Source organism: Mustela lutreola, chromosome 3, assembly GCF_030435805.1.
Source record: "Mustela lutreola isolate mMusLut2 chromosome 3, mMusLut2.pri, whole genome shotgun sequence".
Classification (NCBI taxonomy): domain Eukaryota; kingdom Metazoa; phylum Chordata; class Mammalia; order Carnivora; family Mustelidae; genus Mustela; species Mustela lutreola.
The window spans coordinates 209677610-209700861 of record NC_081292.1 but is presented as its reverse complement, the minus strand read 5'-3'; the positions used below and the strand labels follow the sequence as shown (position 1 = coordinate 209700861).

The 23252-nt window shown below is 38.0% G+C and overlaps 1 protein-coding gene across 11 annotated transcripts in view; it reads left to right on the top strand.

Moving 5' to 3' along the window:
* Nucleotides 1-6790, top strand: part of GULP1 (GULP PTB domain containing engulfment adaptor 1) — a 241267-nt gene extending 234477 nt beyond the window's left edge. For all 11 annotated transcript variants that reach the window (XM_059168641.1, XM_059168640.1, XM_059168632.1 and 8 more), the window contains one exon: nt 4835-6790. In XM_059168641.1, the coding sequence (XP_059024624.1) occupies nt 4835-4906 (72 nt within the window). In that variant the 3' untranslated portion in view covers nt 4907-6790. The remainder of the gene's footprint in view (nt 1-4834) is intronic.
* The last annotated feature ends 16462 nt before the right edge of the window (nt 6791-23252 follow it).

Genomic DNA, 23252 nt, shown 5'->3' with positions numbered 1-23252 from the left:
AAAATTATAAACTAAATAAAAGCAAAATTACAACACCTACTAAAATTCAAATTAAGAACTTTAGCAGGATGGGTGATGTCACACTTCTGTTGATTTCAGCAGGTACCCGGTTTTTGGTACAATTCTTCTCCCTCTTTTCCGTATTTAGATACTATAAAACTTCCACTCAGATAGTGCATGAATATTTAGCAAGAACACTTTATTTATTTCACATGAAATCAATCCCTTTCCTTTTTCATTAGTTTTACCAATTAGATTTGTGCTACTGGGGACTAACGCTTTTATAAGAACAAACAGAAACATGGGCACAGATCTGGTGCCGTTTGTCCTCAAGCACTATGCAGATCACAAAGAGTACTTTTCTATTAATGTTTTTTTTTAGTTTTCACAAGACTGAAAACATTTCAATAGATTTAAAAAAAAAAAAAACCTTCATCTGCATATTTTTGTAGGAATTAACTTTGAGAGATGCTATTATGGAATGATTTAGTGATGTGTTAATAATGTTAAGCTGTGGTATTTTTGCTTCTGTTTTTGTTTTTGCCACTTCTAATATTTTCTTAATGTCTTTTTTATTCTTTTTGCTTTCATGGTGGGTAGCGCCAGAGATGGTTGGTATATTATTTTCATAATAATTTTAAACAACTTATAACTTCGTAAAGCTAAAAACCTTAATATTTGCATGCTTTACTTAATAAACATTCAAATAGCAGTTTCATATGGATGTTTCTGATTGTTGTGTGTAAAGAGGTTTTATAACCCGTATTTTAAAGTTGTTTTTTCAGTGGTGTAGTCTCTATTGCATTGTTCACCTCATTGCTTGTCTGATTTTGTTTTTCTTTGTTTTGTTTTTAGTTCAAGATTTACTTGCAAGGTCACTTTAACTAAAGTAAAATAATATTTTCTTCATCTAAAGTTCGTGACCACTTTTGTTATTAATCTTGTTAGCCTAATTAAGCTAATGCACATATTTGGCTACTATGTTTATCTTTGTATACAATGTAAAAACAGTTATAGTACAGTGGGTTGTAGGAATAATATTGAGTTAATGAGCCTAATGAGATATTTGGGTTTTCTCTTTCACTTAGAGGAAGTTATAAAAGTATCTTGTGCATGTCAGGATTTAAGCAGAAATATAAAGTCATATTTTATTATAAACTGTTCGAAAATTAAATATTTATCTGAAATCAATAATGTGGTTATTTAATTTGACATAATTTAAACTTCCTGGTACATGTCACTGACAGGCAAGTCAGCAGAGTAGTATTGACAGCCCAGAAGTATACCTTCTGAGTTATAATAATTTAATACATTTAAAAAGGAGCATGGCAAGAAGGATGAAAGAATTTTGCATAAAGGGGTGTTAAGTCAGCTGGTTAATACTTTGGTAGAAGATCAGTGCACAGCTGTAACTTAAATATCCAAGAAAATTTCAGAAAGAGTAGTCAGTTTAAAATGTTTGAAATACAATTGAATATTTATCAGACTTTTGAATTGGGAAGTAATTTCTATAAGGAAAAGAAAAATATGTAGTTTTATAGCATCTGTAGTTTTTTTGTCATTTTTTCCTTTTCTCTTTAACAATATATAAATATATCACATATACATAATTAAAGTAAGTAGACAAGTAATTAGAAAACTTAACAATCAGATAAATTTTAAAAAAACAGCAGCTCACAAAAGAGCACAAGTTGCTAATATGCATGTGGACATGTTCAATCTAACCAAAGAAAATCTACAAATTAAATACAAAAGAACTAGAAATGCTATTTTAATCAAGCAAAATAAACATTTTATTTAAATTTTTTTTATTTATTTTATTTTCTTCCCCAGTGCAAGTGAAAGTGTGATGAGAGAAGCCCGCTAACTCATTGCTGGGCCAGGGTCAGTTCATAGCATCCCAATGGAGAGTAATTATTAGTAAAACTTACTTTTTTTTTGAGATCAGAAACTCCAATGCAATCTATTCAGAGAAGAAAATGGCTATAAATGGGGAAATTTTCTATGGGAAAAAGGTTCTAGTTAACTTTATTCATAATTATAAAATACCCCAAACAGTTAAATCACATTAAAAATAATAGATTGGTGACTGCCAGAGGGAAGAGAAGTAAAGAGTATATTCAGAGGCACAAACTTCCAGTTACAAAGTAAATAAATCACAAGGATGAAAAGTATAGGGAATATAGTCAATGATACTAGGATAACTTTTTATGGTGACAGGTGGTAACTACACTTACTGGGGGGACATACCATAATGTATATAAATATTGAGTCATTATGTTATACACCCAAAACTAATGTAATATTGTGTATCAACTATACTTGAATTTTTAAAAAATTAATAGATTATGTAATCATTAGATTAGTTTTATGGGGACCCAATAGGGAATATTTGTTCCATTAAGTTTTAAAAAGAATATAGAAAATTATATATGTGATACATTAAAATACATAAGAAATTTATGTATAATATATGGTTGTTATATTAATATTAAAATTGTTGAAAAAACCCTAGAGATAGAAAAAAAGGAGACTCAAAGGACATCCTCAACATGTGAACATTCTTCCAGAACACTGACTTTTCCTTCCTTAACACATTTTTTTCCCTATTTCAAAATATGGCAGTGCAATGGGGCAACATACTTCATTAAAAAAGCATATTATATTATTAGTACTTTGTTAACAATAAAGTTATATTTCGCATGATACTAGTTTACAATAATTTCTTTCACTATGTAAGTTAAAGAAAGCTTCATTTTCATCCAGAGTATTGAAATTCAAGTTGTGGAAACCTAAGAAAGACTCACTGATCATTAAGTCATGATTTACTAAATGAGAGCTAAGGACAAAGGTTAGAAACTGTGTGGGAAATTTTATCTTAGGAGTAAAGAAAACAAGAGAGAGATAATATTATGTGTCTATTAATAGGGATAATTAAATTAATCAAAGGGGACTCCAAAGGGATCCTTATAAAATCAGTATGGAGGAAAAAAAATCACTATGGAGATATTCTTGCAAATGATTTACAATTTTTTTTATTGTTGAAATAGTGACCGATCCCTATTTCACTATGATTGCTATTCTGCCATTGAAACACAAACCACACTGATAGTGTTTTCAGTTGAAATGATTGTGGTTTCATTTCAGAGTGAGATGAGAAAATTTTTAAACACCGTATCAAAGCTTTCCAAGTCAATATATAGCCTATCTATCTACCTACTGTGCCAGAAGATGACATAATACACAGATCTTCACATATCCAAATCAAATATTTATACAAAACAGTTAATTTGCACTATCTTTATCTCTAAGTATTGACTTCTCTAAGTACTTGGCAGCTGTTTAAAATAATATGCATAGATATGACAAAATATTTCTTCTGGTGATAAGAACAGGCTTTTAAAAAAGTAAAGGTAAGTACTCTGACTTTCACTCAACGGGCTCTAATTTGTATTCTAAGTTCTGGGAAGAAGTTCTGAAGAGCCTTTGAGGTGGGACATGGCCCCAGGGTCTTCCCGCTGTAGGTGGAGCGAGGAGCGCTTTGACAGCGAACCAGGCATGGCTTGTAGTGTCATATTTTCTCCCTCTCTGGGATCATGTTGACACTGGATTTGTGATAAGGACGTTAGATACCTGTTGCAAACTGAAGTGATTTGGAGGAAGGCAAAGGGATTCACAACTGGCTAACACACGAGTAGGTATAGTTGGATGGAATAAAATGCCTCCTCTCTGAGGGACATTTTACTTCCGGCGGGAGTAGGCTGTTCACTCTTTGCTCACCTGTAATGTGTCCCCTGGCCGGCCCTCACCATACACGACCTCCCTGAACAAAATTTCAGTTCCATCAGTGAGAGAGAGACGTTTAGGATGAATGTAGGAGCCACAGTGCTTCTACAAGGAGACCCAGCATGTGGCCCCCAGATCCCCCATGGCTGTGAGCCTAATGCCTGCATTAGGGACAGGGGAGGGGAGGGAGGAGGTGCTAAGGCTGGAGAAAGCCCCTCACCTGACGCAAAAAGAAAGACAGTTCAGAGTAGAGCACAAACTTTTTTCCACCAGCTCTTAACTTGAAGTCTTCAGCGCTTGTGATGAGCACTGGGTGTTGAATAACCAGGTCCCCCCCGGGGAAACAAATGCAGCACGAGGCCTTATTAACTCACTGGAACTGAAACAAAAACTTGGAGGGAAAAGAAATCTTAAGAGGAAAAGCTTGTGAGCTTGCTCTCAATAAACCAGGGCAACTTAACTTCCGGAAACATCTAAACCTTGCAAGGGGGAGTGGGGCTCAACCTTACAGCTGCAAGCAACAGCGCGGCCAGTAGGGGAAGCCTTCTCTGTGGCCAAGTGCTCTGAAATTCTGTGTTTCCCATGGGAAGTGGCATCGGGTTCACTGTTGGGAGTTTTACCCAGGCCTTAGACAGGGCTGACCAGGCTTTCGAACTTTTCATCACATCTGAGGTCTCGCTGTCTTAGTTACACATAACTGGATATTAGCCCTGAAAGCCAGGAGAGGAGATAGACACTATGGTAGAATGACAAAATAGACTTCACTGAAAAAGAAACCTTTAGGTCTTGAAACCACGTAATTCCCTATATTTCTGTTTTCTTTTGTCTTTTGGGCATGCTAACTTCATACATTCGTATTTAAAATGCCTGAGACACACACTGAGAAAAATTGGACAAGCCAGGATTTGCCGTATTATTCCTCAGCTGATGAGAACGTGGAGATTTTAACTACTGTTCAGTCTTCTTATTTTATGAATACCGTCATTATTATCGTCTTTATTATTGTCATGAGCATTTCTTATTTTAATGATTTTACTCTGTTTTACAGGAGGGGTTCAAAATGGGACTAACTCTTGAAGGCACAGTATTTTGTCTCGACCCATTAGACAGCAGGTGCTGATGTCAAGAACAAGAAATCCAAATTTGTGTTAAATTTGTTTTATATGCATATAGATCATATGACAGGTAGTGTCTGTGTGCCAATATGTTTTTGAAGATCTTCACTTTTTGCAAACTATTTTAGTAAAATGTCTTCCACTATTGATCTATAACGTTTATTTTAAAAATAAGTCACTGTAAAGTAAATCATACTTTCATGTTCCTTTCTGTTTCTCTTGTAGATGAATTTAGAATCAAAGAACAAATTATCCAAATATCTGCCTTGTGTCTGAGTTCTAAATAATTAGCATCTTGAAATCTGTGTTCATTTTCCAGGCTGCTACTTTATTATTCATTCCCCAAAGCCATACCTTGATGATACCTTTCAGTCTTGAGGAGATATACCAATGCTAAACTTAGTATATTCTGTATTCAGACCAGTAAGCATGTTACCATGCATTAGACAGGTGTTATTTTATGTATTAGATGTTGTTCATATCATCAGCAAAATGTAAACTTTGAATATAATGCCGCCAGGTCATTTTTAGCAGGTAAAATAGCAAAAATATAATTTCCAATAATAGTTAAGCCAAATAATTATTTATTAGTAAAAGTAAAGTAATAATGTTAGCTACGACAGTCAGTCATACTCTAAATCTTTTATTTATTTCATAAGTAAGGATAATGGTAAAAGCCAAAAATTTGCTCATTACAAATACACTTAAGATTTAATTTCTAAAGAGATACGTTACATTGCTAAACATCTAAACATCATCTGATCTAATATTTTCTTAAAAAAATGGAATGTCGGTTGTCTACAGTTGCAGAATCTATTGCCCACATTTACATTTACTTTACCAAATGTATTTTTCTTACTGAATATTATTCTCATATTTTCTTCTTTGATAAACATTTTCTCACCAGATCTTATTTTGTGATGCCCCATTAGTTTTGATACTTTAAAATCTCTAACAATTATTCTTTATGAATCAACAGTATTATTTAGCAACTTTAATTCGTATTTGTTTCTGTTGAAGTCAGAATTTCATTTTTTACAAAAATCAAGTGGCTTCTCAGTTTGGGTTAACATGAACAATGAAATTTTTTTTCATAATATGCTGATGAACTCGACCTTTTAAAATGTTAATTTTCTATATCTTTGCCTATCATGTAACAGATTTTAATTGGTATTCAGTACAAGAAGGATTTATGGTTAAAATTTATAATTTGGTTCATTGCATCATAAGAAAAACAGATTAAATTAATAAAAATGTGAGCTTAGATTAGGGATATATCTCAAAAATAGATTTTTTTCTTTTACTCCTGGGAAATTTTGTCAAGTGCTAAGGGTACATATTCACTAGGAAAAGAAATCATAAAATGCTTATGCAATGTTATATTTGTATGTATCTTCATAATGTTCTATGGTAGACATAAGCCTTCTTACTTGTTTCTGTATTGGCTAAGTTGTACCTTAGTTAGAGCTTAGCATATATTTCATAAAGGAGAATCTTTATAATTTTGTTTGTCATACAGTATTTTGGAATTTGTATAATGAGGATGTTTAGAAGCCATATTAGTGGCTTTTTTTAACAGATAGAATTTGTATTTTTATTGTACTTCAAAAGCTTTATGTAATAGATATATATTTAGTGGCCATTTATTACCAATGGTAACACCATAGAGTACTAAGATGGAATTTGCACACTTAAGATACGTTACCTTACCATTTTTAATGGTAATCAGTTCTGCTGCTGGCATGATTAAATAGTACACAATTGGTTATTAATTATGAACGTTCATTTCTCCAGTCCATTTTTATGAAGATCTGGTTGAAAATTGTATTTCTATGTAAACTCAATGATATGTTTGATTTTGCTGAGAATAAATGATTTTAAATAAATAATTGTATATTTACTTATTAAATCATCTCTGGTTAGGGGCGCCTGGGTGGCTCAGTTGGTTGAGCGACTGCCTTCGGCTCAGGTCATGATCCCGGAGTCCCAGGATCGAGTCCCGCATCGGGCTCCCAGCTCACGGGGAGTCGGCTTCTCCCACTGACCTTCTCGCCTCTCATGCTCTCTCTCACTGTCTCTCTCTCAAATAAATAAATAAAAATTTTTTAAAAAAAATCTCTGGTTAAGTTAGAAACATTCTGACCTGCTCTGTTTCCGACCTGGGCCGGTTCACCCCTCCTTAGGCAACCTGGTGGTCCCCCGCTCCCGGGAGGTCACCATATCGACGCCGAACTTAGTGCGGACACCGATGGGCATCGCGCACCCCGGCCCAGAACTCCTGGGCTCCAGCGATCCTCCTGCCGCAGCCTCCCCAGGAGCTGGGCCACCGCGCCGGCCAGCTAGAAACATTCTGAAGCTAATTCGCATGACGAAGTGTGTAGGTCATCTGGTGAGGCCTGAGAGGGGAAGAGAAAGGCAGGAAGAGAAGGAAAAGAATGAATGAACTTTCCTTTTAAGTTCCTTACAGCCCGCGCACATTTCAGCTTTATAAGCAAGTCCCCTTCGGTTATGAAACCGTGACCTCAGTTCTGCTGGGGAGACGCGTCATAACTTGGTTCCTTTCACTAGAAGTGTCTGGTGCAATAACTGTGTTATGTAAGCATCTCTTTTCAAAACTGAGAGCCTTTTCAGCCTAGTAATAATAGGGTTTTTTGGTAGATAGTCTTTATGAGGTGGACTTGATCGTAAATTTGAGCTGTGGCTTACTGGAATATCATGAAGTCTTGAAAATTTGAAAACAAAATATTATTAAAGATACACAGGACTCAAATGTACATTCTTTGCACATCAAGGAACAACTCATCAACCCATTCAGTAAAGCTCATTTATTACTCACTTTATGTGATAACATATCGTATGTGGGTTAGAGAACATCTAGTAACTGACTAGATTTAAGTTTGCTTACTTAATTAACAGTTAAACTGAAGATGACCAGGTTCCTGCCTTCAGTTAGCTCAGTGTCATAAAGGAAAAGTAAGGCACTGTATGAATTGATCGGTGAAAACCAATATGTTCTAAAGTACCGTGTGAATCAAAAACTTCCCAGAAGACATTTATATTTAATTATGTTTAAATGTGGGTACCTAGTACTGGCTAGTGTCTACAGTGTTGGATATCCACTGTGAAACTATCAAGACAGTCCAATGGCAATAATTTTTTCTTATTTCTTTTATTTGGGATCTGAATTTTTAAAAAAATTTTGGTCACATTATGGGAATTTATTTTTCAGATAGAATTTCTGATAGATTTTGCATTGTTGTGTTTCTGAATGTTTCTTTTTTTTTTAAACTCTTTTTGATGTTACTTAACCGTGAAAAAAAACTAGCTGCTGATATTTTTCTGTTCCAGTGTTTCCATATATATAGTTCCAAATTCAATATTTATTCATGATTTTGGATTTCAACCTCTGTTAAACTAGTTGGAGAATCTTGGACTCAATTTTGACAACTAAATCTCAGACTCCACCTAAACTACACCCTTTCTAAGTGGCTAGCACCCTGCTGAGACAGGCGTGCCTCATATTGTGCTCAGATCCCCGTATCTCCTGCAGGAAGAGCCTAACTTGTGTCGTCTCCTTCCTAGATGAGCTCAGATAAATTTTTCAAGAACCTCCTCCTCCAGTGTCCATCTCATAAATGGGACAAAATCTTAGCTCTTCAATACTTGTTCCTTGTCTTTTTTTTTTTTTTTTTTAAGATTTTACTTATTTATTTGACAGAAAGAGCGCACAAGTGGGGGTGCGTGGAAGAGGAAGAAGCCGGCCTTGCTGCTGAGCCTGGAGCCCTCCTTGGTCCATGTCTTCATCTGCTGTTAAGGACGAAATGTGACCCACTTCTAGAAACCCCTCATAAAACTTATTTTCTCTGGATTCATCCAAAGTGGATTTCCTTACTCTAATAAGGAGACCACCTAAAATAACTTACGGTCTTCTAAGTCCTTTCAAATAAATTTTTATGAAATATGGATATTATTTAAATAGCAGAAGACATTACGCTTCTCTGGATTCATTTCCTTCCATTTCTGTTCATGGGTTCTAAGACACAGTACTTCCTGAACCGCACTTAAGTAATATGAAAAACATGGCATACTTAAGAAGTTGAGTTTAAAGTCTCATTTCAAAATTTTCTGACATTACATAATAAATGGAAATAGTAGAATTTCTATATCATTAACATTGGGTTTCATGTCAGTTAATAGGACCACCATTGGGGTGCCTGGGTGGCTCTGTCAGTGGGTTAAGCATCTGCCTTCGGCTCAGGTCATGATCCCCGGGTCTTGAGATCCAACCCTCATCGGGCTCCCTGCCCTAGGGGAAGCCTGCTTCTCCCTCACCCACCCTCCCACTGCTTGTGTTCCCTGTCTTGCTGTGTCTCTTTCTGTCAAATAAATAAAAATCTTTAAAAAAAAAAAATAGTACCACCATAACTATATGACAAAAAATTTGGAAAAATTTACTTTATTTACTTTATTTCCCTTACCCTCATTTTTGGCATTCGTTCAGATGCATAGTCAACATTCATTGAGTCAGACTTTTCCAGTTTACATGCAAGTCTATCTATAGGCGCCTTGAACTATGCATTAAGGCTTTTAAGTAGTGCTGTTTTCATTAAAGGAAACCTGGCTAGAAGCTGTAGGAGTTACCTTCGTAAAAGGATTCTTCAGTACCCAGTGGACCTAATTAAGTAATTTATTAGAGGACATTCTGATATCCCATAGCATTTTCTTGATAATTTGTCCTTTACTGAATTATTAATAGATTTTGCAAAAATATATAAAATACTGTCTTGGAAAATCTTTTAAAAATATTTTAATAAAGTTTTTTTTATAAAACTTCTTTATTTATTCTCCAAAAGTCTTGAAGAAAAGTTTGCTTTGACATTTTTATATCCTTCGGTGCCAAGCACAACATTTTGTCCATAATCATTCAGTAAAGGTTGAATACTTCTTTAGCAACATGCTTCTTGCTAATGATGTGAGCTAAAACTTCTTAAGCTCTCCAGGAGAGAAAAGAACCATATGCCTTCCAAGTAAATGTTAGAAGATAATACTTTGTTCTCTCTGATGAAAACTTCATTATGATTTTAACTTTTATCTCACTGCAGCAATAATTTGCTGAATAAAGATCTTGGCCATTCTCTGAGATGATCTACAACCACTATAGAATCATAGACCAAGGAAATCTGGCCCAACCGAGTAAGGGAAAACCAATGATTACAGCGTTTTCAAAGAGGCTGTGAAGATTTAACAATGAACGTTCTATAACTGAGAGACGTTCGAAGGGAATGGAGAACTGTAGTTGCGGAGTGTGTGTGTTAACTCCTACTGTACCTTTCCTGGAATCCCATGTTGTTGTCACACAGTTTTCATTAGTTTTAAATATTTTTAAGCTCATTTACTTGTCCTTAATTTTTATTGTCCTCTTACTTCAAATGACATTTCACAAGGGCATGTTGGGGCCCTTCCCAGTTGACTACTCCCTCCTCTCTGTCTGGCTAGGCTGCTATGTTCTAGTCAGTTCCAAAGGTCACTTGTTCCAGTTGAAATAGCTGTCTGGATGGCCTGGAAATAATCCAGAGACTGGTTCTTTCCTGCAAAGAAAACAAAGAAAGATGTTTGTTTCTTGGCTACATTTTGAAAGGAAAAAATAAAAGAATTTTATGACTCATCTACTAATAGCTGAAAAAAATTAATATAGCTCTGGGACAGATTTAAAATTATTATTTTTCAATGCTTTGTATGATTTTGCCTTTTTATCTAATTCTTAAAATCAGTTTACGATTAAAATCATTAAATAATTGGTATTAGGTAGCTAAGTGTATATAAGAAGTGTGTGCTGGGAAATTTTGGCAAAGGTTCAGCAAAAACTGAGTTCTGCTACAGACAAACGCAAAGACTCACTCATGCTTCATTTAGCAATTCAGTTCTTCATTGATTTTATTCTTGGTATCTGCTTTAATTTGAAAAAAAGAAAAAGCAGCTTTGGTTGTGCCAGACAGTACAGGGAACAGGAGGAGACAGGTGATGAAGGGAGAGTCGTAAACACTCGGAGATGTCAGCGAACCCACTCTTGGCCAAGGGGCTGCACACAGATACTGGACCGACCTGTTCATTCTTCAGACAGTTTGGACCCTTTCTGGGCTCAAAAGTGATTCGTATGATGCATTTATGCAACAGGCTGTTTCTGCAATGATTCCTCTTTAATTTCCTTTAGTTCTCTGGTAATGCCTGTAGTTTTCACCTTTTTGACATAAAAGGAACTAAAGGGAAATACCTGAAAGTAAGCTGGCCAATTGTTTCATCGTGTGGCAGTTAGACTAACAAGTATTGCGTGGAATCACTTGAGTTCGATCCTAAACCATAGCTTATTTGGATGTTTAACTGGTTTTCAATTAGATTACTTAAACCGTCCGCTCTAGAGTGTCTCAGACTGACGCGGAGGGAAGCCCTGGACTCGGATTTTAAACTTCCTACTTTGATGCTGCGGTCACAGTTATAGCTCTGATCTGAGCTTTGACTTTGGGAGAGTCCTCTAATGGGGTTCATGAAGTTCATGGACATTAGCTATTCTTGGCATAAGAAAGGAACAAAGTCCTCCAAACTAACCAAAAAATGTCACAGAAACCACATATTTCATTTTTTATTTACATACCGGTTGAAATAAATATTGAGTCAACGTTTCCTAGGTAAATAGTGCATCTGGCTGGCAACAGTCTTATAGAAGGGGACAGCAGAGACCACAAAAGTGTCCCAACCTTTGTATGTGTTTATAATCTCAAGATTTGTATACAAAATTCTGTCCTTCTAATAAAGTTGGATGCAAGGCAAAAGGGTGATTCTCAGATACTCTGCTTTCTCAACCTTTCCTACTCTTAGAAACACAGATCACAGCGTATAGTTACTCTGGAGAAATGGGCCTATGATTCTCTTCAAAAATATTAATGGCTTGCCAAATTTTCAGGATAACTTCGAGATAGATGATGCATGTCTCAAAGGAATTTGGGGACTCTCCTCTTTCCAAGTAAACACTAGACTTTGAAACGCCAGCAAAGAAATGCTGAAATGTATAAGATAGTACAATATTGAAATATCAAAACACAAGTATTCTTAAATATGTTTACATGAAGAGAAGCATTTAAATTCACAGCGAATTTGTTATTCCTCTGGATTTTATAGGAACCTGCTTGTATGCGCTTGGGTTTTATAATGAAGCTTTGTATGTGAGAATGTGAGTTTTAGAATACTTCCTTGAAATATATTCAAATAAAACTTGCCTTTGACATATGAGCTATACTCTTTTATGTAGCTTTTTGGTGAAGTCGTCGTTGTTGTTGTTTTCCTGTACCTATAAAGAAAAGAATATGCAGAAAATGTAAAAATCCCCAGCATGCCTATTAAATCTTCCAAAGGTAGCCATTGTATTTCTCATCTCTCTGTACCCTGCCGTAAGCCTTAATCACAGAGCTGAAATGTCCTTCAAAACCACAGGGGGCTCGAGGATTTGTTCCTGCTGTGCAAATTGATCGAATCTGTACAAACCTTTGGGAGATAGTCTATTGAAAACTCTACAGCAGGACCTCCTTCTTAGCAAACAGTTGATTTTTATTTTTTCAGAAAGAAGCAATCAAGAATGTCTATCTGACCAAATAAAATTAATTAGAAAGCTTGTAGACATAAAACAAAGTCAATGAGACCATGGAAAGTGCATGAGTCATATGACCTAGTTGAGCTTATTCAGAACACACACACACTTACAAAACTTTGGGATTCCATCAAAACCAGATTGTTTCCCGCACTGTTCCCCAACTAAAAATTAGAAGGTCAAAGCAAAATTAGACAAAAATGTCCCCAAAAGCAATGCATGAAAATTGCCTGACAACTAACAAAACAAAATACATGGAAACATGTTGTATCATTGTGAATTTTCCACGTTCAAGTGTTTCTCCTCTCACACAATATATAATATTAAATTGCATGTAACACCACTTACCTTTCTCTCCAACAACTATGAGGAAATTCATGACAGCTAGTTCAGTTTTTGGATGTCAAATGAGAAAATGGATCTAGGACTTAAAGGACACAGAACTATTTTGGAATGTGCTTGCTCTCAAGAAAGGCCAAGCAAGATTAAAATAAACGCATTAATTGATTATTGTTCTTCAGGAGAATGAGCAATTTCAAGCAGAGAGAAACTTGTGTTTCAAAAGGTCAGCTGGGATGGTATTTAAGAGGAAAACTGAAGTCACATTTTTAATACTTAAGACAGCTGCTTTATGTTCAGAGGCCTCTCTGATGAGGTCCTTCTGTGCTGACTGCAGTCTGTTCTCCGGGGTGGATGCAGACTGGAAGAAAAAAAAAAAGTCATTGTCCTTCACTGATCCTTTCATGGCCCGTAACTGCACGGATTCTGAAGAAACCAGTGAAATCTCTGCACCAGGTTTGATCTCCCCTCTCTGCTTCCTTTCCAGCAAGAGATACGTATCCACATAGACATACCGAACTGAAGTCTCTAGAAATGTGACCCTGAATTTGGTTTAAGGCAATTGTTAAAGTAGTTGGGGGTATTCAACGAAAATTTTGGAGCTGTTTTAGAGACATATTTCTTTTTCTTTCATTTCCTAAAGGCTAAAACATCAAAAGAAAATGGTATAAATAATAAATATATATTGGCAAGAATCATGTATACTTATGCCTGCCAAAATGTCAAGATTACTGATACAAATTGTGGTCTATGTGGCCAGAAAGATTATCATAAGATGCACAGTCTTCTCCATCCCACACTCATCACAGAATACTTTTTGGGATATGGGAAACCACAAGTACATCAGTGGGAACTTACTTGTATGGAAATACTGTAGTCAAACCACGAATCATGGCAGCCAGATTTCCCAGAATAAAGCAGTTGCTTTAGAAATTATGCCAACTATGTGGGTTAAAAATACAGTTTCAAAAATTGCAGATCAGCATAATATGGAGAAGTTATTAGCAAACTGCAGAAGTGTGGTTCTAAAGCAGTGTTGAATGGCAACTTCATAATGACTTTTATTTTTCTTAGATACAGTGTCTTAAACAAAGAACAGTCGCAAACCCTGTCTATTATACCTGCAGTCAAACTGGGGTTTGCATCTAAATAGCTCTATTCTGCCTAAATGAGTTTGACTCACAACACACGTCTTTTTCCTATAGAATGCAGGCCACCATGTTAACATTTTTTTCTCATTCAAAGTACATAATTATTCAGATTTTTTTTTAGTTATTTTTGGCTACCTGACACTTGATACTAGTTGTGAATTAACAGGAATTAGAGCCAAGGCAATTATAAGTATAAAACAATGTGATTCTCATTAATATTCTGCTATTCCAGACAGATTTAGGATGAGGCAGACAGACCCACTATGGCTAAGCTTTCATAGGAACTTCAAATTTCGGGTAAAAACAAAACAAAAGAAAACAAAACACCAAATACGGAAGAATACAATGAAGCCATATACATTAATAAAACATGCTCATTGTTAGGTCAAGAATTTGTAAAACAAATTCACTAAATAAGTTTCTCTTTCTTGTTACGTACCTTTCCTAATCCTGCATAATGCCAATTTGTTCTACAGAATATTTTCTAAATTAGTTAGCCCATAAAAAGGATGCTCTCTTGATCCTCTATAATTTAGCTCTCTACATGACACTGTTGAGAGAAACTTTATCCAGTATCTTCCACTGGGTTAGTTCTGTAGAGCAGAATTCACGTTCCAGTTCTGTGATGAGAGGATCAATCACTGTCAACTGCTCTAACCTCAGGTTCTCCCAGTGCCCATGAGATGCTAGGAGCAATTTGTAGAAACTCCTGACTCCTCTTGTTATAATTCTATTCCGATAGATGTGAAAGCGTCACAAAATAAGTGGGTTGAATGCTGTAAACGCCACAAGTTGTAGATATTCTGCTATTGAAATACACAGTTCAAATATCAAATCATGTGATGCGCTTTTGGATTGTGTAGTAATATATTTTTAATTTTTTTGACTTATTAATACCATGTCTTAAAGAATATTAGTTGCCACTTGGGTTCTAATTTCTTTTTATAGTAAAAATTACATTCAAGCATCAAGATAACATTAATGGTGCATTCAGTGTGTGTTCCGACCCGTGGAGCCCATGTGCTCACTACACTGTCCTCTGTGCTTGGTTTGATCTGCTATTACTCAGGAATTCTTTGTCAATAGAACAAACGCTTTTCTAAGTTCTGAAGTCTCACAGGCAGGGAAAAGAAAACCATACACAGAACACAGATCAATTTTAGTAAAAGATGAATTGCCAGGCCTTTGTGGTGATGCTCCAATATAATCAACCTGACACCAGATGTCACTTTTTCTGCTCAGAGAATGGTGCCTGTGCAGGGAATGTGGGATGATTTCTGTTGTTGGAAGATGAGACATTTGTCAATGGCAGTGGCTAGATCAGCCTTAGTGTATGAGAGCCGAGGCTTTGGGACATATGCATTGTCTCTGTCACCAAGCTATTCCTTTCTGGTTCTCATTGTGTTGAAGGCGAAAGCTGGCGATGGACAAGTCATTACGTCGACCTGGATGTTTACTGCCACCCGCATGTGGTTGCTCTCTGGCAGTGTTAACATGCGGTACAAGATCCTCACATGATCAAGCCCATAGCACTATCCACGCCCCGTAAACCCAAATATCCTTGTTCCCAATTCGCCAGTCTTTCCCTGTGTCTCTGACCAACCAACCAGTCCACTCACCACTGGCTGTGAATTTGTTTATACAAATTGTCACAGGATAACCTTCCTTTGTAACTGGATGACTAAGCGCGTCATCAAAGATCTGCCCATTTTGAGGATTATCTATCATGCCCATCTTGCTGGGCAGTAGAATGAAAGAGCATCTATTCTCCAGATAGAAATATACCCCATTTACCTGGGATTCAGTTACTCTGTTCTAGCACAGCAACTCCCAATAAACACTATCCTTTGATTCAAACTTCTGTGGGATCATCAGTCCTGCATCTCTTGGGTCACTAAGGTTGGAACTAATTGATGCCATTCCCACCTTCCATTCTCTTGGAATTTAATATTCATTGTTTCTGATTTACTATTTTGCCTGGAGAAGAGGAGGGTATAGTTTAAATGGATTTCACTTCATTTAGTCCACTGCAATATCTCTGACCCTAGAGACCAAAGAATAAATTATGGTGTTTCGTCTAATAGTAAGTACATTCATTCAGATTATAAATTTATGTTACAGAGAACTGACCAAAATCCCAAATGACCCATTACAAGTTGAACTTTGGCCAGGAAATCATTAATCAGCAAGCTGCAAACACTCTCACCCTAATGGAGGGTCTATGATGGTATCTTGTGTCCAGCTCTCTTCAATGTCTTCAAAATATTTCCCTTCCTCAGTGTACAATGGCTCAAATATTTAGCTGTAGATCTTTTGGAGGAAATTCTAGGAGTATCATTACCATATACGTTTGATGTAGTGTTGTAGGGAGGATGCTTATTCCTGCGGATCTGATCTCTCCTTCCATGTGAATGGGATCTGGCTCTGAAAACCTGTTCAATTCCCACATTTGACAAAGGATTATGGAATCTTATGGGGATAGCTGGCCTTGGTTTTCTGATGACCCATTCTCAATTTGTATTATTATAATTTGAGGAGCATTACATGTCTAGAAATACAGGCTGAATATTTTTCTTAGCTGACCACAGACATATATCTATAGGCTGAATTACTCTTATCTGAGCATCTACAGTGCCCGTAAGGATGCCATACTCTGTCCACCATCTCCATTGCTTCTTTTAGGCCAAGGAGCTCTGCTTGTCTGACCAAACTTGTTGCTTGTTATAATAATTGAAATACTTTCTCCTGATGGTTAAGTGCCTCAGCTTGAATTCTATCTGGAATCTTTCCAACCCATTGCAGTCTGTGAGCTGAGTTCTATACGAACACAATCTGTCATCAACCTAGAGTTCAGCCACTGCTGATCCTGTCACGGGGCTGTTCTCCACCAACAAGTACGGTCCCTATTACCCTGGTAAATGGAGCCTACTCTGTGTGATTTGAGGGGTGTAGCTGGTGGGTTTTCTAGCTTTATGTAGATTGTGTAGTTTAGCGATACTTCTCTGAGTCTTTTTTAAAAACTTACTTCAGCATCTTCCACAGAAGATGTTTTGTCACTTTCATCTCAGAAACCGCCTCACCACATGTCAGCACTGTCCTTCCAGGCTGTGAAAGCCTACAGTACAGCAGGCTCTCATGTCAGTAAGTCACCACTTATCCAAATTTGTCATTTCTTTCCTTTGATTCCGAGATGGTCAAGTTTTTGAAGCATCTTGGGGATGTAGTTCCTTTCCTACCTTACAAGCTCAGAACTTCCTTTGCCAAATTATGTTGTGACTTTACTCTAGTTTTGGGTCTGGTGGTCCAGGGGATAGATGGATGCACACACCCCAAGAAGGATATCTATTGCTGGTCTTGCTGGTTTAAGACTCCTCTGGCTTCTAAAAACAAATGAAGCGTACAAACCTTTAACAGGGAAGATGGCTTTTCTGTAGGCTTGAAAGGTTCAAGATGACCCAACCACTCACGTTGGGGAGTGCATTGATCCATGCACCCAATTCCATGTTTCCGATTCCCATTTCTTCCCAGTCAGAGCCCTGACTTTGGGTAACAGGCTCCCAGAGTTGAGAACCCAACCGTTTCTGGAGCCAGCCTCCCTTTGCATCCTGAATCTTATTCTCAGTTTCTTTTTCTTTTTCTTTTTTTCTTCTCTCCAGAATGAGATGAGTCGCTTCACACTGTGCCCACATATTCTGGCTTTCAGAGTTTGTCTTTAATGGTTGACTAATCACCTTTAGTCAACCATGTTTTTTTGTTTTGTTTTGTTTTTGGGTTTTTCCCCTTATCTACCCAGTACCCAACCAACAGACATCTAATCCCATAGTCCTTATAAATATTACATTCTCTAAACACGTACACACCTGTGCTGTTGCATCCAGCCGCGCCTTCCCTGGCACAGGTACCCTCGCCGCCGCTCTGCTCTGCCCTCGAAGCCGCATCTGCGTTCTGCCCATTCGCAGTGACTGGTCCTGACTAGTTTGCCGGAAGACATCTTCCTCCAAGTTCCCATTAGAGTTTGCCTTCTAGGCCCATCACTCTATCAACTATCGCAGGTCCCTGTCATGAGGAAACAGCGTGTGCTGTAAATTTGCAACAGCAGTGTCTGTGAACGAATGACGGAAGTAAGACCAGGCAGTGGTCGGAATTACAGTGAGATGCAATCGCAACAAAGACCTCAAATAATCCCAGAGGGACTCTGTTGCTGGAAGAGCTTTTCCAAAATGTCTGAATGAATCTGGGAAACTCTGTACTTCCTGTTTGGATTCACCATTGGAAATAGCCTTCCCGGAGGATAAGCTGAAGTCTTAGGTGAGGTCATGCCCTTGCAGAAAGTGATTCCTAGGCTGTGACAACACTATCAACACGCATGACAATGAATGCCCGAACCCCATGAATGCATCTGAGAGGAGGGCCATACCATCCGGCAATCTTGAGCACTTTATGATGATATGCCCCTCTATGCCTGATTTGCATCACAAAATTATCACACAGAGCAATAAACTTCAGACGATATCCTATTATAACAATGTTTCCAATGTTCAGTCTGGTAGGCAGGTGTTTAAGAGGGCCCTCAATATTTCCATCCTCTAGTGCACATTCCCCATACATTCCCCCACTCTTGATGTGGGCAGGGCCAGTGAACATAATGGGGTATGGCTCCCATGATTATGCTACTAATCCACTGACTGAGTTCATCAAAAGGAAGAGATCTCAGGTGGGCCTGGCATAGTCAGGTGAACCCAATAAAAGAAGACAAAGCATGAGAGACACTCTGCTAACTGACGGCTAAGAAGCAGCAAACTTGCAGTTCAGAGGGCCTGGGAAAGGAGGGACTCCGGGTTGGTGACAGAGAAGCCCGATGACAGCTGGCAAGAAACTGGGGCCGTGGCCATACAAGCACAAGGTGATGCATTCTCCCAACACCCGAGGAAGTGTGGAAGGAGCCTGAGTCTGCAGTGGGGTAGCAGGTCCTGCCAACAGCCTGTGTGACACTAAGCCATGCCTGACTGCTAACCTGTGTGGACTCAGAGACGATATGTACGTGTGGTTTCCAGTCATAAGATTTGTGGTGCTTTCTTATGCAGCCCCTGATAACTGATAACCAACATTTAATAAATTCTACAACTCGACCTTGACTTATCTATCCGGTGGTATTTCTCAAGATAAGCCAAAATGAAAACATTGTTCTGGTATCTTTCAGCTTCCCTCCTTCAGCCCCTACACACATGGTTCTCATTTCTGCATCTGTGTTCGTTCCCAGGATCTTGTCCTCCATGTGGGATCCTCTCCCTGTTCACTCTGCTTATCTACACCCTACACATTCCTCAAGATCCAAGATCGGCATCTTCTATGGGCATTTCATCTGCATTTTAACTTTTAAGGTACATCTAGGCTCTGATTCATTACACGGCAGATGTGTTCAAGTGCCGAGTAAACCCAGTCTGCCTTCTTGGCCTATTTCAAAACGTGACCAGACTTTGAAGAGAGGATGACTCTGAGTCTTCCTTTTCCCGACTACCCTATTGATCCCAGCTCAGCTTTTCCACCGTAAGGACAAGGTGACTACCAAAATGGAGGGTCACACTCTCTAGAATGGGGTTCAAAGGAGGAATTGGCTTTGAGGGCTGGAGGGGCTTTATGAAGTATTATAAATTATAAATCATTTATTCTAAAACTCCATTATGCAGACAATGAAAGTGAAGCACAAGGAATTTAAGGGCACAATGTCTCAGAGCCGAATTAGAATAGAGAACTGTCTCCCAGTTTCCAGTTTAGTAAATTTGTCGCCAGAAAAAAAGTTTAAGAAAAAATACTCGATCTCCACTTTTGTAACTCACAATTATTAACTTGATCATCAGAGGCGAAGGTATAATATTAGATGACACTAGGGTAGAAGTTATAGGACAGTATCACAAGCAGTAATCTCTAGGAATCTAAACCCTGAGTTGAAACCCCGTCTCGGCCACTGGTGAGCTGTATGTTGCAGGGGATTTATTTAAACTCTGTGTGCCTCAGTTTAAATGTAATACAGTCAGGATGAAACGTATTCCTTCCTAGGGTCTCTGTCACGATAAAAATGGATTCAATTACTTTTATTTTAATTTTTATTACCTTAAAACCAAATAGTGTTGTTGTACTAAAAATCGTCCTGCAAATATGCTGGAAGTGTGCCACATTTTTAGATCGGAGGAAGTGGCTTCATTCCAAGTGATGCAACTCAGACTTCAGTGCTCCAGTGCGGGAAACAGTAGAACAGAGAGCCTGACGCGCACAGGACAGGGGACTGGTAAGCGCGCTGGCATGAGCGCATGAGCGCATGAGCGTCCTGCTGACCGCCTCGTCCCCACTCACAGTGCTTCAGCGGATGCTCCCCGATGGTCCCTTATGGTGCTTCAGAATTACTTCTGGATTTTACCTGTTCAACCAGGCTTCCACCTCTGAGTGTTTTTTTTTTTTTTTTTAAACCGAATTATGTGAATTTCAAGTAAACAGAACTTGAGAGTCCTTAGTTGTAACCCATGATCCTTGATGTTCTACCATTGGCAATTCATTTCTTTCTCTAGAATTCATTTTTTTAAAGTAAAATAATTTTTTTCTACAAATAAAAATGCAGTTCTCAGCACCTAATTCAAATGAATTTACCTATCACTCTCCCAGTGGAAGAAACTATTAAATGAGATAGAAGGGGGAAAAGATTTGGAAAAAAGATATGACATATGAAGAAGAGAGAAGGGGTTTGTTGACAAGTTCATCTAATATAGTTTTGTAAATGTTGAACAGTGATGTATTAGTCACTGTACTGAAAGTTTACAGTTTTAAAGAAGTCAAGTGCAGCATATCTAAAAATACTTAACTGAAATATCTGTGTTACTGTAAACACAGAGAAGAAAACAAGCACAAACTCTTTGAATTGACTTTGATTTGTATATTGTGTCCAAGCACCATAGAGGAGCACAGAATTTCTCATTGAAGCTCTTAAGCATTTTCCGTTTTGATTTGGGTAGAAACTGTTGATGTTCTCTGTACAATTCAATAAAAAATGTTCTAGGATGTTCTGGGTAGTTTAATAGATCAGGCGACCCCAGATCAGCTCTATGTACCTGGGAAAGAATGTACGTGACTACTTCACAAATTCTCCTTGGTTCTTTTCTGGGTCTGGTTAGGCAGACAGTCCCCTGGTCCTAACTCCAACACTAATTTGATGTGACATTTTGGGAACATCACTTAACTTCTTCATGCCGTTCTTTTTCCTACCGGAAGGACGGTGCATCTCTGCTGATTTAGCTGAGAGAGAAGATGGTGAGGAGAGTGAGTAGAGGAACGGATGGTAAAGTGTGAGGAACACAGGATACGAAGAACTGGCTTTGGATGCCAAAGAAATCAGGAAGATTTAAATAGAATGTGTCAGTAATAAATGTGGACCTGGTCTTTATGAACCTGGATTTTGTTGAGAGTAAAATGAAAATCTGTATGAAAAATTCAACAGTGTACAAAATAATGTACTTGTCATTCATTGGAAGAAGAGAAATGATTCTACCTTTTTGGTTGGGAGAGATAAAATGTGCTGATTATCAAAACAGTCCTTTAGGGGCGCCTGGGTGGCTCAGTGGGTTAAAGCCTCTGCCTTCGGCTCAGGTCGTGATCTCAGGGTCCTGGGATCGAGCCCCGCATCGGGCTCTCTGATCATCAGGGAGCCTGCTTGCTCCTCTCTCTCTCTCCCTGCCTCTCTGCCTGCTTGTGATCTCTGTCTGTCAAATAAAAAAAAAAAAAATCTTAAAAAAAAAAAAACAAAAAAACAAAAAACAGTCCTTTAGGTTTTCTGGAGACACTAGAGCCGACTTCACACATTTAATCATTACCAATACTTGCTGACCTGACGTGAAACCTGAGACTCTCATATCAAAAGATGAGATTTGAGAAGAAAGAGAAAAGGAAAACAGGCCTCCAACTTACAGCATAAAATATATTCAACAGTGGGTTTTCTCATCCTGGTCATTTCTCTCTGATCATACAGATCGCCATTTGATGATAACGTGTGGATCACAATTTGATGGTAATTTTTCACAAGGAGAAGTACAGTTTTTTGTTTTTGTTTTTAAATCAGGACAATTTATTTTTTCTCCTCTTTTCTTGCGTGACATGATCACAGACTGAACCTGTCACCGAAATCGTGCTGTTTCCACTTTGGCTTATTCCCAGATGTGAAATGATATCATGTTTCCGTTGTTTCTGGATAAACTCACGCACAAGCTAAACCTCAACATGTTTTGTGGCTTTGATCTAAGCCTCTGTCTGTGGTTTATAAGCCTCAGAAAGTGCTATCATAAAATATCTGCAAACTGTCTATTTCTTATAAAACTGTTAAGTTTTATTGGAGTGAATCCGGTGATTTTTGTGCCTCAGTCAGTCTCTGCTTTTCCAGATGCCTGACATGAAAGGAATATAGGCTGCCTGACATAAAAATGAAAAAGCCTTTCCTTAAGAAATAGATTTTTCCCTTCTAGCCTCCAATGTAAGATTTTCTTTCCTGGAAGTAACGGCCTGTAGTCTTTATGATTTTTGTTTGTTTCTTCCTATATCTCAACATCACTGACACTTGTTCAAATGCCTTAGTAGCCTGATTTTTAAGTCTAATTGGTCAAAAATTAAACAATGAAAAACATACCCACAGGTTCAAATTTAATCAAATGACTTATTTTATATTGTCCTTATCTGATATTCAAGTTGAATAGGTAAACAAGGCAGCTGGGCGGCGGGGTAAGTTGAGCATCTGATCTTTGGTTTTGGCTCAGGTCACGATCTCAGGGTGTGGAGGTTGAGCCCTGCGCCCCTCACTCGGCGTCTGCTCTGCTTGAAGTTTGGTCTTCCTCCCCCTCAGCCCCTCCCCACCCAATACATAAATGAATCTTAAAAAGAAAGTTGAGTAGGTTGAGACTAATTTCAAAAAGCAGATTTAACGAAGTGCGGGTAATGGACGTCCAGTTTTCTAAGAACAGATTTTCTGTTAAGGAAGAGTGACTGCGAGTGGCCACTGTTCCACTTCCTTTCTGCTCCTGGGCAGTTCTTGTGTCATTATGGAGATCCGCTCAAATCCCAGAGACGCGACGATGAGACGATGACCACCGGTCCGCTCTTCCGGGCCTTCCCTCGCTGTGCGCTCTCCTTGTCCCCACCCAGACCTCCCGCTCTGGGCCTCGTAATACTTAGTATCCAGTTCTTGTG